The sequence below is a fragment of the Eucyclogobius newberryi genome, unplaced genomic scaffold (genome assembly GCF_026437365.1).
Source record: "Eucyclogobius newberryi isolate DKJ021-1_F unplaced genomic scaffold, fEucNew1.0.hap1 SCAF_5, whole genome shotgun sequence".
NCBI lineage: Eukaryota > Metazoa > Chordata > Actinopteri > Gobiiformes > Gobiidae > Eucyclogobius > Eucyclogobius newberryi.
In genome coordinates, this window is record NW_027316167.1 from 21,354,407 (window position 1) to 21,369,511 (window position 15,105).

General features: G+C 41.0%; 1 protein-coding gene across 1 annotated transcript in view; it reads left to right on the top strand.

Moving 5' to 3' along the window:
• Positions 1 to 2,479: 2,479 nt before the first annotated feature.
• mafa (MAF bZIP transcription factor a) overlaps positions 2,480 to 15,105 on the top strand; it is a 67,739-nt gene continuing 55,113 nt past the window's right edge. The window contains exons 1-2 of the mRNA XM_072465724.1: positions 2,480 to 3,852; positions 8,566 to 8,627. Of these exons, the coding sequence (XP_072321825.1) occupies positions 2,885 to 3,852; positions 8,566 to 8,593 (996 nt within the window). The 5' untranslated portion in view covers positions 2,480 to 2,884 and the 3' untranslated portion in view covers positions 8,594 to 8,627. The remainder of the gene's footprint in view (positions 3,853 to 8,565; positions 8,628 to 15,105) is intronic.

Here is a 15,105-nt window from a genome sequence, read left to right on the forward strand (position 1 = left end):
ATCAATAACAACAGAGGAACAAAAGCAGCTAAATTAGGTCCACAAATGACTAATGAGCTCTAGCATTGTTTGTGTATTAGTCTCTCTCTGCAGTTGCTGGACCCCAGGGATCGGCCCATACTGTGCTTGGCCCGTGGACAGGTAAGCCCAAACATGGGCCTTAAATAGATTTAAATACCCAAATAGGTTTACTCGTATTCAAGGTTCTGGATCCAACATATTTGGCTGATTGGTGATTTAGTAGCAGGCTGACAAAAAGACATTCCAAGATCTTTTACTTACAGTGGTATTTATTAAAAAGAGGCACAAACAGACCCACGTCTTTGGGAAGAGAGAGGAGCAGCCGCCACAGCCCGGAAGTAATGAAAACCTGTCAGATGCATTTATGTTTGGGATTAGATATGCTACACATGCAATTACTAAAAACAAGAATAGTTTTTTTTTTTTAATGCAGCACCGTTTTCCACTTTATCACTGTAAACTAGGAGAAATCATCAGCACTCTATTTATTTTTACATAAATGCCTGTTTCCATCTGGATACAATTTATTGATATTCTTCCACAGCGTCTGGCAGGACAGACTGACCTATCATTAAATATCCTAAAAATACACCCGTGCAAAGATGAGATCATCTGAACTGCAGACATATGATTATAGGATCTTGTCACTGGAAAGTAACAGTTATTTGTCAGCACTATGTCAACAAGAAGTCCTTTGGCCAGTGGACGGAGGCAGCTGGTCCTTAACTATATTCAAGTTTATTTCAGTAAACAAATACATTACAACTTTAGTAAGAGTAGGGACAGTAAAGGTTGCAGTAATATTGTAGGGGGGATAGATAGATACAGATGCATGTTGGGAAGTAACGGACAAGCCTAGAGAACATGTGTATTTACAAAACTAATGCTGAGTAAAAGTATTCCGGTACAGTTACTCACCTTTCACTTGGTGGTATTCAGAATACAATTACTTTTTCTAAAATCAGAAAACCTCATGGTATTTTAGCACACAAAATTTTAGCACCATTTTTTTTGGGGGGGGAAATGGAAAACAAAATTCCTATATTAGGTGCATGTGTGATTTTTCCTTCTCTAATGTGTGATATCTTTGCAGTTACATGTAACAAATGGTGAAATAAAAATGAAAAGCTGTTTTAATCTTATGTCATGTTATTCACTATTATATAACACAACTCCGCATGAAAGTATTCTAAATATTTGGAATACAGTATTCTGAATGGAGCATGTAACAAAATACAGTACAAAATACATTTAATGCAGGTATTCAGTGTTCTGTAAGTAAATGCCTTTTCAAAGTATTCTTCTCATCAGTGAAAATTGTTCTTTATTTGTGTATTTTGTGCCCAAACACAACCATACGTATTTACCTCTAAAACAAACATGACTGCAGAGTGAGATGACTGTTGCCCTGAGTCAATGAAAGCACAGACCTCTGAACTGGGCTAAGGTGCAATGTACTGTAGTGGTTTATATGGCCCTCCTCAGATAATAAGACTTTATGACACTTTGACATCATATCATTTTGGATGGAACACTGGGTTCACTTGACCTTACAATGGCATATTTGCTACACTATGTGACACTCCATTAACTTAAACACTGCAGCAAAAGTTTGTAGCACAATTGTAAAACAAAGCTTGGGTCTTTGTTTAAATATAGCCTGTACTATTGAAGTACAGTCTTTGTCCAAAAGGTGTCAGTGTTGAGTTTCAGACTGCGGCGCACGTGAGCCTGTCGCTTTCGGACTCTACGCCAATATATTTTGTTGAGTATGTTTTATTATGGGGTTTAATAAATTGCATTAATTTAGATTAATATCAATCAAAGTGCAGAAACCATATACAGCTAAAATCCCGTACTTTAAATAAAGTGAGGAGCCTATTGCATTTATCTGAAAATAATAAATAAAAATAAACTTTTGAAACTAACGCTTTATGTAAAAAAAGGCCAAAACTAAGCAATGCTTTAGTGCACTGCGGTTTAAAACAATCATAATAATAAAAAGAGAACGAGAAAGAAAAAAACATAAAAGAAGACACAAATAGCTTATACTCACTGGACTTAAATTGTCATTCATGGCCTAATTAAGGTGATGAAGTGACTAACCTTCTATAAAATGAGGCTGTTTATAATAAAGAAGAGACATTCTTTTCAGCGATTGTTTAGTTTCTGTCAAATGTCTTCATGTGCAGAAAGGTTTCCCTGACAGCCAGGCTCAGTGAGTCTGCACAAAGGAAATACATTGTTGTAGATATTAATGAAATAGAGAATTAAGGAGAGCGCAGTGAGAAGGTGAAGCTGTGTCTCAGCTGACAGTCAGCTGACAGCCTCTGAGAGTTGAGAAAAGTTTGCCTTCTCGACACTAGAATATGGTAATTAGCTCCCAGCCTGCGACCCTATTGGCTCTTCGTCCGAGTCAATTTCCCACTTCCATCCTGACGTCAGGGCAGCTACAATGCTCTTAAACTCATCTGCTGTGTGATCCCTCGAAAAAATCGCCCCAGCAGAGAGCAGCTCATAGTAAGGCACTCGCTGCCTTTACTTTCAGCTTCTTCTGCCCTTCCTCCGCGCGCGCCACGCACTCATGAAGAAACGACAAGTGTTACATGTTTGAAATCCAAAACCGCCGACTTTCACATGCTGAAAAAGGACTCCGCTGCTCGTGCGCGCGGCACCGCTGTGTCTGTGCACTAGTCTGCAAAGACAAACTCTCGGTGGTTGCGCAGGGGAACGCAGAACAGCTCGCTTTTCTTTTTTAAAAAGATATAAGACTTGAAAACCTAAAGTGGCTCACGTTGTTCCCAACCAGACCAGTTTGACAGCTGCTCTTCAGCCCGCTTGGAGGACTGTCAGCAGCAAGAGGATGGCATCAGAACTGGCAATGAGCAACTCCGACCTGCCCACCAGTCCCTTGGCCATGGAATATGTTAATGACTTCGATCTGATGAAGTTTGAAGTGAAAAAGGAGCCGGTGGAGCCCGATCGCAACATCAGCCAGTGCAGTCGCCTTATCGCCGGGGGATCATTGTCTTCCACCCCGATGAGCACGCCTTGCAGTTCGGTGCCCCCCTCTCCAAGCTTTTCTGCGCCCAGTCCGGGCTCAGGGAGCGAGCAGAAGACGCACATAGAGGACTTCTACTGGATGTCCGGTTATCAACAGCAGCTTAACCCAGAGGCACTGGGCTTCAGCCCCGAGGACGCAGTTGAGGCTCTCATCAACAGCAGTCACCAACTCCAGTCTTTCGATGGCTACGCCAGGGGCCAGCAGTTCCCCGGAGCGGCCGGTGCGGGGGGCGCCATGGCCGGAGAGGAGATGGGCTCTGCCGCGGCCGTGGTCTCCGCAGTGATCGCCGCGGCGGCCGCACAAAACGGTGGGCAACATCACCATCACCATCACCACCACCATGCCGGCGCACACCACCAGCAGCCCGGCGTCCAGTCCAGCAGCGGCTCGGTCCCGGGGCACACGCACATGCGCATCGATGACCGCTTCTCTGATGACCAGCTCGTCTCAATGTCCGTGCGCGAGCTGAACCGGCAGCTACGGGGGGTCTCCAAAGAAGAAGTGATCCGGTTGAAACAGAAGAGAAGAACCCTAAAAAACCGGGGCTACGCGCAGTCCTGCCGCTTCAAGCGCGTGCAGCAGCGGCACGTCCTGGAGGGAGAGAAGACCCAGCTCCTGCAGCAAGTGGAGCACCTGAAACAGGAGATCTCCAGGCTGGTCCGGGAGAGGGACGCGTACAAGGAGAAGTACGAAAAGCTCATCAGCACCGGCTTCCGAGAAAACGGCTCGAGCAGTGACAACAATCCCTCATCCCCGGAGTTTTTCATGTGAGTCCCCCTCTCCGCAAAGAATAAGTTAGAGAGGCCGATAAAAGTTTTATTAAGACTTATTTTTGATTTGGCTCGTAAGCCCACTAGACCAAGAACTTATTCGACACCTTTCTGACTTTCGTTTTATATATTTTTTTCGGCTGATTTAGTTTTTTTTTTTTTTTTGTGTGAGAAAGTTATCTGACAAATTCGTCCTTTGTCAAATTCTAAGTGAAACTGTCCAAGCATATGACAGTTTATTACACTTGCAATATTTTACTCGCTATTTTTTTTTTTTTTTAAAGTTGATCCAACTTTGTTGCGCGGTGTACCAGCCTGCACCAGTGCACAGGATACTCTGTCAAGTTCATCAACTCTCATCATTTCCCTTTGAGTTCAGTCTGTCCAGCAGCATCCATCAAGATTCTTTTTTTGTAAAGTTTTCTTTCCTTTTTGTCTGCCAGTCTGTGGAGGACCTGCCGTCACCCCATCTCATATGTTTGCTTGTTTTTGTGTTGAGCCGCAAAAGACTGAAATGACTGACAGTGTGGACTGTGCCCTGCATGCTGGACATGTATGGTTCTTTTTGTGCTTGAAGATGTCCTTTTGTCGGATGACTCCAGCATGATATTCATTCTTCATTTATGGCGCTTCACTTTTTTGGGGCATTATCAAAAAAGTGACAGGACTTCCCTTCCACCCATGCAATGAACTCTGGGCATTTGTGCTGTGTTGAGGCGAGAGCCTCGACTCCCGGGGTGCACCGGGAGCACACCGGGAGCACAGGGCTCTCTGTGCTGCGTGTGTCCGCGCAAAGACTCCACCGAAGGACACGCAGCTCATTCATACCATGTTCACTGGACCTACGCGTAGTTTCATTTATTACATAAGTTATACTCCAGTGCATATTGACGCCTGCGCTCAAATGATAAGAAAAAGATGACATGTATTTTTATATTAGTTGAAAGAATTGGCGTGTTTCCAGTTAATAGTGTAGTAATAGTGCACAGCGCTTTGCTGCATGTGCTTTAGACACAAGTGTGAGCGCGTCTCATTGTATCGAAAACTAAAGAGTTGAAAGAAAAACTACATTTTGTAGCTGCGGCCTGGGTAAAAACGCCATGCTTTTGTCTATCCGGATTCAAATGAACTGTACTGAGCTGAAGTGCACTAAGGTCGCCTGGAATCCCATGGAAACACTTTAGACTACGTGTGTCTTTGTGTTGCGCATGGCGTGTAACAGTTTCATACTTTTATGTTGTTGAATTTAGAAAAAGCAGCTGTCCTGTGCAAAGTTGATATTTGCAAAGCAATAATTATCTATTTAAATAATGTCTGGACATTGTTTGGCTCTTCGGGGATTGAAACCCTGCATGTACAAAATGAGGGACATATCCTCCTTAAAATATATATAAAAAAAATATGATAATGAATCGTCATCTTGTATAATATATATTATATATTTTGCTGTGCAAAATTATTTCATTCACTAACCATATGTAATGTTTATATGTGCTCGTTTTTCATTTCATACAATTAAATGATATGCAATAAATGTATGTAACTGTCTTCAATAAGTCCTGCACTTTGTTTGACGTGTTAATCCTTGACGTGAAAAATACACCTGGAGGGGAACACAAACATTTCTGCTTATGTAGATTTTTTGTTTTTAATTTACACTACATCATATTACTGCTTTACAAAATAAAATCCCCTGGGGAGTGGCCCTAAATTTCAAAGTGAAAATGTAAGTCAGCTACACCATGCGTTTGACGCACAGGGATTGTCCAGGAGCTCAGGGGTTTGAGTGCGATGATGGATCAAATCACAAAGATCACAATTAATGATCCGCAACACTAACGTTTTATTATTACAGTCCTAATGATTACAATTCATGTGTGTATTTATTTCAAACATCTGTATTAAGATCACAGGCATCTTTACACACTCACAACACTTTCAACAGTGTGAAATTTGTTTCTATTATAATAATTTGAAATATTACACCAGTGAAACAAACTTAAAAGGCTTCTTCAGTAAAGGTGAAATGAGTTTGTCATTCACACATTTGGTTTAAACATTGTGTCTTTTACACCCTGTATCTGGATGTCACCTCAGTATTAAGGTTCTAGTCATCTGCACATTTCACTGATCTTATACAGCGTTGGTGCCTTATTGTGTGTTGAAAACGCCACAGAACAACTTTCCTCTGGCTGCACCCTTTTGGGTCAAGAAATGTATTTGTGTCTTTCTCGATAAAACAGGAAGAAAAAGAAGAAAAAAACAGCTTTAGAGGACACTTACAAGTTAGATTTTCCAGTCTGGTGATTGAGACTGCTCATTCACAGTGTGAGAGCGAAGGAAACACAGGATGGAGATGATCTGATAAGAAAGACTGGGACGTTCGGTTATACTGTTATACATATATATTTATTTAAGATTATTGCCACTACACAAGTGCACATGCAGAAATAGCCCAAGCGCTCACATCTGGGGTGTTTGAGGTGTGTGATGTTGCAGAGTGAGCGCTGATGTGAGCGGCTGAGACAATGGTGGGGCTCTGGCTGAATTAAATGATTTTGCAGATGATTAATAGTGGTGTGGCCCGGTGGCTCCTGCGATGTAGAGATGATAAATCGTGAGTGCAGTTCCATGCAGCTGTGCCAGAGCCGGGTCTAAGCATGCACAGTCCAGGCAATTTACAGCCAAGACGCTCCCCTTCTGCCTCAATTTATTTAATTACATCTATTTGAGCCCACCATTAGCACCGCTGCGTTTTTGGGTTTATCTGGATTTATTTCGTCCTGGAGAGAATTTTAAGCTTTCTGTATTTTCTTTTATCACATCCTTAAACTTCACTTTAGCCTAATCGAGGTAAACAAGTCAAGATTAATAACGAGTTGCAGAATCAGTGACAAAAGAACATTTGTAGTTTTATGAGGCCGGAAGTTATTATCTAGATTATCTGCTTTGCTTCCACTTTGAATATGTATTTTTCTTCTGTGTTAATTCTCTTTTTGTAAAATCAAAACTTGCAGATATTTTTAGACAGCAAAATTTCAGACTCTAAATACTTGCTCGGTAGTTTTTAACTTATTATTATTTATATATTATTTACGTTTTACCTAAGAATGAGTTTGATTCAATGTTGTTTTGGCCAGTTTACCCACCCTGCAGTGTTTAAGGATATGGATATATATATATATATAAGACATATATAGATGGTTTGTTAGTCACTCTTTCCAATTAACACAAACATAAACCTTTTGCACACTCACACGCACTTTTACGGTGATTTTTGACATCTATCTCTTCTCATCACCTTAACTTTAAATTGCAATGGCATTTGCATGGGGCTGTATTTGATTTGCCAAGGCTCCTTCAACTTATTTCTGTGGGATCAGCATAGAGCATACATTATATAAGTGATAAAGCTATTGATCGTGTGATGATGAATCAGGATGGAATGCTGACACTGGGCACTTGACAGCAAACAAATGCAGCTCAGTGTTCACTCAAGCGTTATACTTTGTCATACGAGATCAGAGGAAGGAATAGTTAGTTAGCCAGTGTATCAGACGCTAAAATTAAAAGCTTGCATGTGTGATGTTAACGCGATTGGCTCGTGACACATATATATTTATGATAGGAATCGAAGACTGGACAGCGCCACATTACAATTGTGCTACATGTTTGTTTAGTAACATTTCAATAAGTTACGTAAACTGGTCGGCGCACGTCCTCCACCTTTAAACTCGTGATTATCGGGTGAGAAAGAGACTGTTTCCAGTAGACGCAGCCCACTCACATTTAACCTAGATTTGGTGTTTTAACTTAACGCATGTATATTGTTTGATCATTCTTTTTATGTTTTGTGTGCAAATATCATCACAGGCGCGCATAGTAATTACCAGTAAGTGATATCGGGTCAACAGAGGGAAAATGTTGAGTGTGTTGGCGTCATGGCACTTCAGACTGCCACGGCGTGAAGTTCATTTTATTCTCACACCCACATCACTTAGAAGTACATCAGTGGGTGTGCTCACAAAAAGGAGAAATACATAGAAGTGGCAGTGTTTCCCTTTTGGGTTTAGATGTTAAAATTGGCATTGCAATGTGAAAGATTAACCTGAAGTGAAGAAATTGTGAGGGAGGAGTAGGTTTTGCTATAGCTCTAGCCTTGAAGTCAAATTGAGTGTTTTAAATTTAATCAAAATTTCAGAACATTTAATTCAAGTTTTATGAATGTTATGGAATTCAAACCACCGCATTATTTCTTCTTATATTTTAGATACATATGGATAAACATGTACATATCGATTTATTATTCAAGTATATTGTATTTCGGCGTTTTACGGGTTTTAAGTGGACGAGTGAATGCCGGCGTTCGTGCATAAAGTTGTCCTTGAAAGGCGGCTGCAGGTGATGCTGGTAATGAGCAGTGGGTAGACGAACCTCTCACACCTGCCACTGCATAAAGCCACCGACTGAAGCTGCTGTGGAGAAATGCAATCTCGGTGTAATTCTAATGAGCTTAATTTAACATGGTTTGTACTGAATGTATAACAAATCAGTACTTTTAATGTGTTATCCCTCATTTTTATTCATCGTGTATGATTTAGTGACATCTAGTGGGGAATCGTCAGGTTATTATACTAAGCATGCTACGGTCATTCGCAGGTCAGTTGAGAAGAGTTGTCATTTGCTTCTTATCTGCTCGTGCTCCTTTAGGTCATCGAGAAAATTCCTTCACCTGTGATGCAAGTCGCCGTCTCTGCACACTGGATTCTGAGGTAAACACCTTTTTTTTTTTTTAATTTTCATCAGTCACGATAGTACAGAGCATATTTTTACACACATACTGTTCTGGTGGCACACACACGAAACATCTATGAATATTAAAGGTACGTTGGAGAGGCAGAAGTCACACACACTGCGTCTGCAAGTGTTTTAAACCACAGTGGATGCGCTTAAGTGTCCATAATGGAGTCATAAACTGTGACACAGCTCGAGGGTTTATGTTCATTTCTCTTTCACCAGGAAAATACACATGCTCGGTCATTTATTTTCTTTTTTTTACATTAAATTTGGGTTGCAGAGTAAACATATTATTTCTCTGACCACAGGATATTTAATTAGGTTAATTTCCCATTCGACAGTACATTAAAAAGGCAGATGGTTACAGCGAAACGGTGTGTGTGATGGATGTAATTGATTTGTTTGTTTAATTTTTATTTGGTGTTCCTTTAGTGCTTGTAGTCACTCTTTATATGATGCTGTTATCAGGGGGAATTTAATGCACCGCGAGAAGGACGTGAGTGAACTCCAGGAGCTTGATTGTTTTATTCCCATTTGTAATAGTAATGTTGATAGTTTCCCATGTCTGTCAGGTCGCACCATTGTCTGCATGGGTGTATTCACCGTTATTTACCTGATTGTGTCTAAGTGGAGCGTATAGGATCAGTAGCTGGCTGTGTTCCAGGTACACTTAACTTCAGTAGGGCGCAGGACAAGAGGCCTCAGGGATGACAAGGACAAATCTTCTTTAGATGAAGTGTTTTAAGTGCTTTGATTCCCCTCTCGCGTCGTCACCGTGAATTAGATGCCCTCTCCTAACTGCACTGGGCTCTGGAATATAAACAACCGTGGAGAACACATGAATGAAAGTGCAAAACCATGAGGGGGTCCGCCTTCGTCTCGTAAATCTCCATCGCGTGTGGATACATTGATGTTGCACACTGACAAGTAGCTGGGAGTGGTACGACAGAACCACTGCTTGTAGCTTCAAGTCTTGCAATCGCCAGAGCGCCGTCTTTGTTCTATGCAAATCCATGAATATGAAGGGAGGGGGAGGGGCATGTGGGGCCAATGAGCAGTCTGGCCACGTAGCTCAGGACGACAGGCTGAGTGATGGAGACCGAGAGCCAGGTCCCAGCGTCCTTGCCTGGGGAAAGAGTGTCCAGACCAGGCCTGGGCTGTCTCCACACCTCCATGCACTGCTGTGTGACTCCAGCTACATCAAAGTGCACACAAGTCTATGCTGTAGTAACGATTTTAAGAGGTAGGAAATATAAATTTTATTAAGGATTTATACACTCCGGCAAGATTAAAAGTTTGAAATATTCACTGTATTTTATTTACAATTTTCCAGTATTGTTTTTGACTTGATAGCTGGATAAAAAATGACACAAGAGGCATCTTGATTGCAGCATTATTCTTAATCGGGAGGTCAAAGCTGCAGTTCAAGTGTGAGTTACCTGAATGGTGGGTGTTAAGATGTCAGGTGCACCTCTGGGTCTGCTCCACAACACAACGCCGGAGTTCAGGCTCAGCAGGGAGTTGAAGGACTCCAAATGTGCTGACAAAGATGAACTGCCAGGTGTGGGAATAAGGCACTGAAAAATAGAGAGTAAATATAGAGCAAGGAGGATGTATATGAATGCATGTGTATGATGCACAGTGCAGTGTTTTTTTGTTGTTGTTCTATTTAAAGAGATGAACAGATGTCAATTTTGTACTTGTAAAGCTCAAAGTGCAAATGCAATACAAATTCATAATTTTGGAACAAGAGTGTAACTTTCTACATAAGTAAGACTATTTTATCCTGCTTAAATTGCCTCAAAAATATCAAGTTCAGTTTTGTAAGTTTTGATTTTTTTTGTCACAAAATGATAAAAACTTTACTTTAATTTCTAATCTAAAAGTGAAAACTATAAAACAATAAATACATAATGATAAATCTTATATTTTGACAGTTTATGGAATGTGTAAATATAATTATTCTCCGGGCCCTTTAGAGACTACAGTGACTGTAGATGAGTGAGAGGCAGGAAGGGCATCCGGGGGCGAGCGAAAAGCGGTGGCTCACTAATGCTGAAGCAGTATCACTTATGTTATCTCGTCACAACTGTAAGTGTGGCCTGTTTTGAGATCTGTGTCTTTGATCCCACTATGACCGCTTGACTCTGCGCTCTTTGCCCTATCGCGCTCTATTTGCGGTGCCATGATGTTGGAGGCAGTCAGAGAGGGCAGATGGAACTGATCCACTGACCTGTCGTGTGGAGGGGAAATGAATGGGACAGGGACGAGGTGAAGAGGCTACTGAGAAGCAGAGCATGAGAATAAAAACAACCACACACTCCATATAGGTCAAAAGTCAAAGGATGATTTATTCAGAGGTGCGTGTGAGGCCCCTCCCTCTAACCCTAACCCAGGCCGAGTGTGTGCTCCATATGCCTCTCAGAAAGGACTAAGAAACCAGAGACTGTACTGAAGAGGACACTATATTTAGCCCAAGAGACCAAAGACACCATGGGCTAAGATTAAAGTTCATATAATATATATAGGTATGTACAGTGAAACAGGCTTCTCTCATGACCACCAACCTCAGTTCTAAGTTCATAAATCATGCAATCAGCTAAATAACAAAACCAAGTTACTATTTTGTAAGAAAGTGTTCCTAGCATTCTTTATAAAACCCCTCCTAGTCTAATAAATAAATTATAGATTATATTGGGAGGCATTAGATGTGGAATCTCTTATAGTAAAATCTGCATGAACAGAATCAGTTCAGAATCAGAATCGGGATCAGCTTTATTCATACAAAGTGAAAATGATTTTGTCATGACATGCAACCGACCAGCAAGAAGAAATAGTCACCAAAAATAAATGCCAAAATTAAAATTCAGCAAAATACTATAAATCTGTCCCTTTAACAGTTAAATCCCCGGTGAAACCAGAATAGGTTTATATTTTAACTTAACTTATACAAATAAAGCACTCTCACAACATATTTACATCTTCAATATAATTTAAATATTAAATTGGTTAAATTGAGGGGAGGAAAAAAAAGAGATTTAAGAGTGAATTTGTGCAGCAATCCCATGTTTAGTCTTTGGGCCGAGCTCCACTTTGCTAATTATTTTCCTATGGCAGGACTCTCAGCGTGGTGCCCCGCTCTCGCGCTAAGAGCAGAGGCTCAGCAGTAAGTGCTTAGTCAGCCACGCACTGGTGAGATACTGTTGTCAAATCTCCAGTGAAGTGTCACGAGGCAGAGCTGATGAAGACATGGTCAGGGCGAGGAGGCAGGGGGCCGCCCATGATCGCCCGGAGATTTGGCTGCACAAGTATACGACATATAAAAAAAATAGACAAGCAATGAAACGCCAACAAAACAGTGCTGGAAAGAGTATTGGAAATATGCAATCAAGTGAAAGCACCGGCACATGACTAAAGCGCTCACATTTACACACTAGAATTTTAGTTCCATTTTAGATTAGTCTTTTAAACAAAAACCTAATTTACCTGTTCGAGGCTGAATTAAGTTGTTTTAAACCACAATCCATTTATTCTCTGAGTTCTGGACAATAGGCAATGTGCGGATAAATAGGTGAGACAAATATGTTCAGCAACTCTATAAATCTATTAAATAAGTACAATGACCACCCAAAAAAATATACCTTAGTCCGAAACAAAATGTATATTTCAAATGTGTAACTCATAAAAGCAACATGCAATGTGTTAACTGCCTGATGTGTGGCATTTTGTTGCCCTAATAATTAAGCAAGTGAAGCCACATTGCGAGATGAACACTTAATTGAAATGCCTGGAACACTCCAGTCTGCAGAAGTAAATATAATGTAAAGCACACAATGATCATCCCAACAGCGTGCTCATTAAGGCAGGAACACAAACTCCTGACAACAGTGGGGCCGGGCCTCGTGGCCATGAGCTCCTCCTCGAGGGCAGCACAATCAGTATAATATGATACTTGTGATTCGGCCCCAGGTTACTTTGTACAGAAAAAGTTGGGCCCTGAGGACAAAAAGGTTAAGAAACCAGAGCTTTTAAATGTGGTCATTTTATTCAAACAGTTGCACAGTGTAACTTCACATACACACACAGACAAGCTGCTGCCTTTTAGACAGTGTTGTCACTTTTGACATTCCCCACACATAAATATGCACATACGTGTGCACATACATATACACATACGTGTGCACATACATGTGCACATACGTGTGCACATACGTGTGCACATACGTGTGCACATACGTGTGCACATACGTGTGCACATACATGTGCACATTCGTGTGCACATACATATGCACATACATGTGCAGGTAGATACCTCTGTATCTACCTGCGTTGCACCAATGAAATTTCCCCATGTGGGACAATAAAGGAATATCTTATCTTATCTTATCTTATCTTACATGTGCACATGTATGTGCATATGTATGTGCACATGTATGTGCATATGTATGTGCACATACGTGTGCACATACATATGCACATTCGTGTGCACATACATATGCACATACATGTGCACATGTATGTGCACATGTATGTGCACATACATGTGCACATACATATGCACATAAATATGCACATACGTGTGCACATACATATGCACATACGTGTGCACATACATATGCACATACATGTGCATATGTATGTGTACATACATGTGCAGATACATATGCACATACATACACTCCCTATAGCCCATGTAGTGCACCTGCTCACCCTGCTTCTTCTCTGGACGTCCCATTTTCTCTTCTCCTTCCCCTTGAACACTCCTCCTCTGCCTCTGCTCGCCTATTCTCCCCCTCGTTAGCTTGATGAATGGCTTCACTGCAGGGAAAGTGCTGATTTTCATGCCTCTGTCTGATTTCTGCTGGCTGTTATTAATTTCAAACACTCAGAGAAAAGCAAGTGAGTCAATAAATAAGGAAATGAACACACTTCATCCTGCCACACAGCGCCTCTCACCGCGTTTAGTCAGACACAGACACAGTGTTAAAGGCCAGAAAATAAAAGTGCGATTTAGCCACATATATTGGGTTGGAAGCACTGGTGCCCTTTCCTGTCCTGTGCCTTTCCTCCTGAACATTATATGAAGAGCAATAGATTACATGGCACAGAAATCAAACACAATAAATAGCTGCAGTCTACCATAGTAATTGCGAGACATTAAGTGGTGTAGTAAGGCTCAGTGTTTAAGTGCACATTGCTTGCAAGGCTTAATGCATTCTATAATAACAAACGGAAAACACACACATTTACACAGCATATTCTGTCACACCCACCTGCACAGGATGTTAGTGTCGTGTTAGTCTTTAATCAAAGAACACTTATTTCTTAAAAGCCGCACATACTGCTGCTTATGCTGTGTGTAATTTTACTATAAGCCCAATGACTTAATGCACAATAACATACATGTACAAGGGATAACTGCATATATATAATGATTAAAGAAGGAGAGGCATGGCAGGGAAGTGGAACACAGTGTTTCATTTGTTTCAGGGATTTTTTTCCCGCACTGACATGGACAAATCAATTGTCCATGTCAGTGCGGGATTCAGAGATAAACGCGCCTCCCTCCGGACGATTGTTACTCGAAACTGGTCCGGCTGGGTTAGGGTGGGTAAACTGAGCAAACGTGTATTCGTACAGGCAGTAGGTAGGTGGGCAACAAAACGTTAAATGCCCCCAATATATGCTATCAGACAAAGTAATAAAATATAACATGAACATCTTGAGAATTATGTGCCAAAAATGACACTTTTACAACTTTGTCATTAAATGCTTTCACATATGGTCGAGCGCAGCATTTCATACATATTCATAGAAAAAGAAAAAAGCCAGTTGTCCAACGTCCTTCATTTTGTTCTTTTCTTGAAACTTCTCTGAACTTACTTCAAATCAGACAACCATGCTAATAATAATACTAATAATGACAGTATTATATGATGAGAGAATCCGATGAGCAGGGCATTGGCACAGAACAGAAGTATACACGTATTAGAGTTAGTGGAGCCTGCCTGTCTGCTCCATGCTCCTCTGAGCGCAGACATAACTATTGTGTTTACAAGGCTGCTCTGCTCTTACTGTTAAATTATTCCATTGTAGGGTTTGCTCTGCGAGAGAGGGTGGAAGTGGTGGTGTGTGTGGGGGGTGAATAATTGTCCCTCTCATAGCTTCGGTTAACCAGTTTGAGGAATGCTCTTTGTATTTTGTAATTACAGGGTTACAGTAGTGTCACCGTAGAAGAGAACATGTCCTCAGACACCAGAGAGATGGAAGATGTGGTTTAGGGGGGTTGGCAGAGTCTTGGTATGGCTGGATTATAAGATGCTTTAGTTAGACAAACACTAAAAAAAACTGAAAAACAAACACCAGTAAAACCATTGATTGACTCCAAACTTAAAAAAAAAAAAAGACAAGTTAATATATAAAGCATGTCTTATGGTCTTTTACAAACTAATG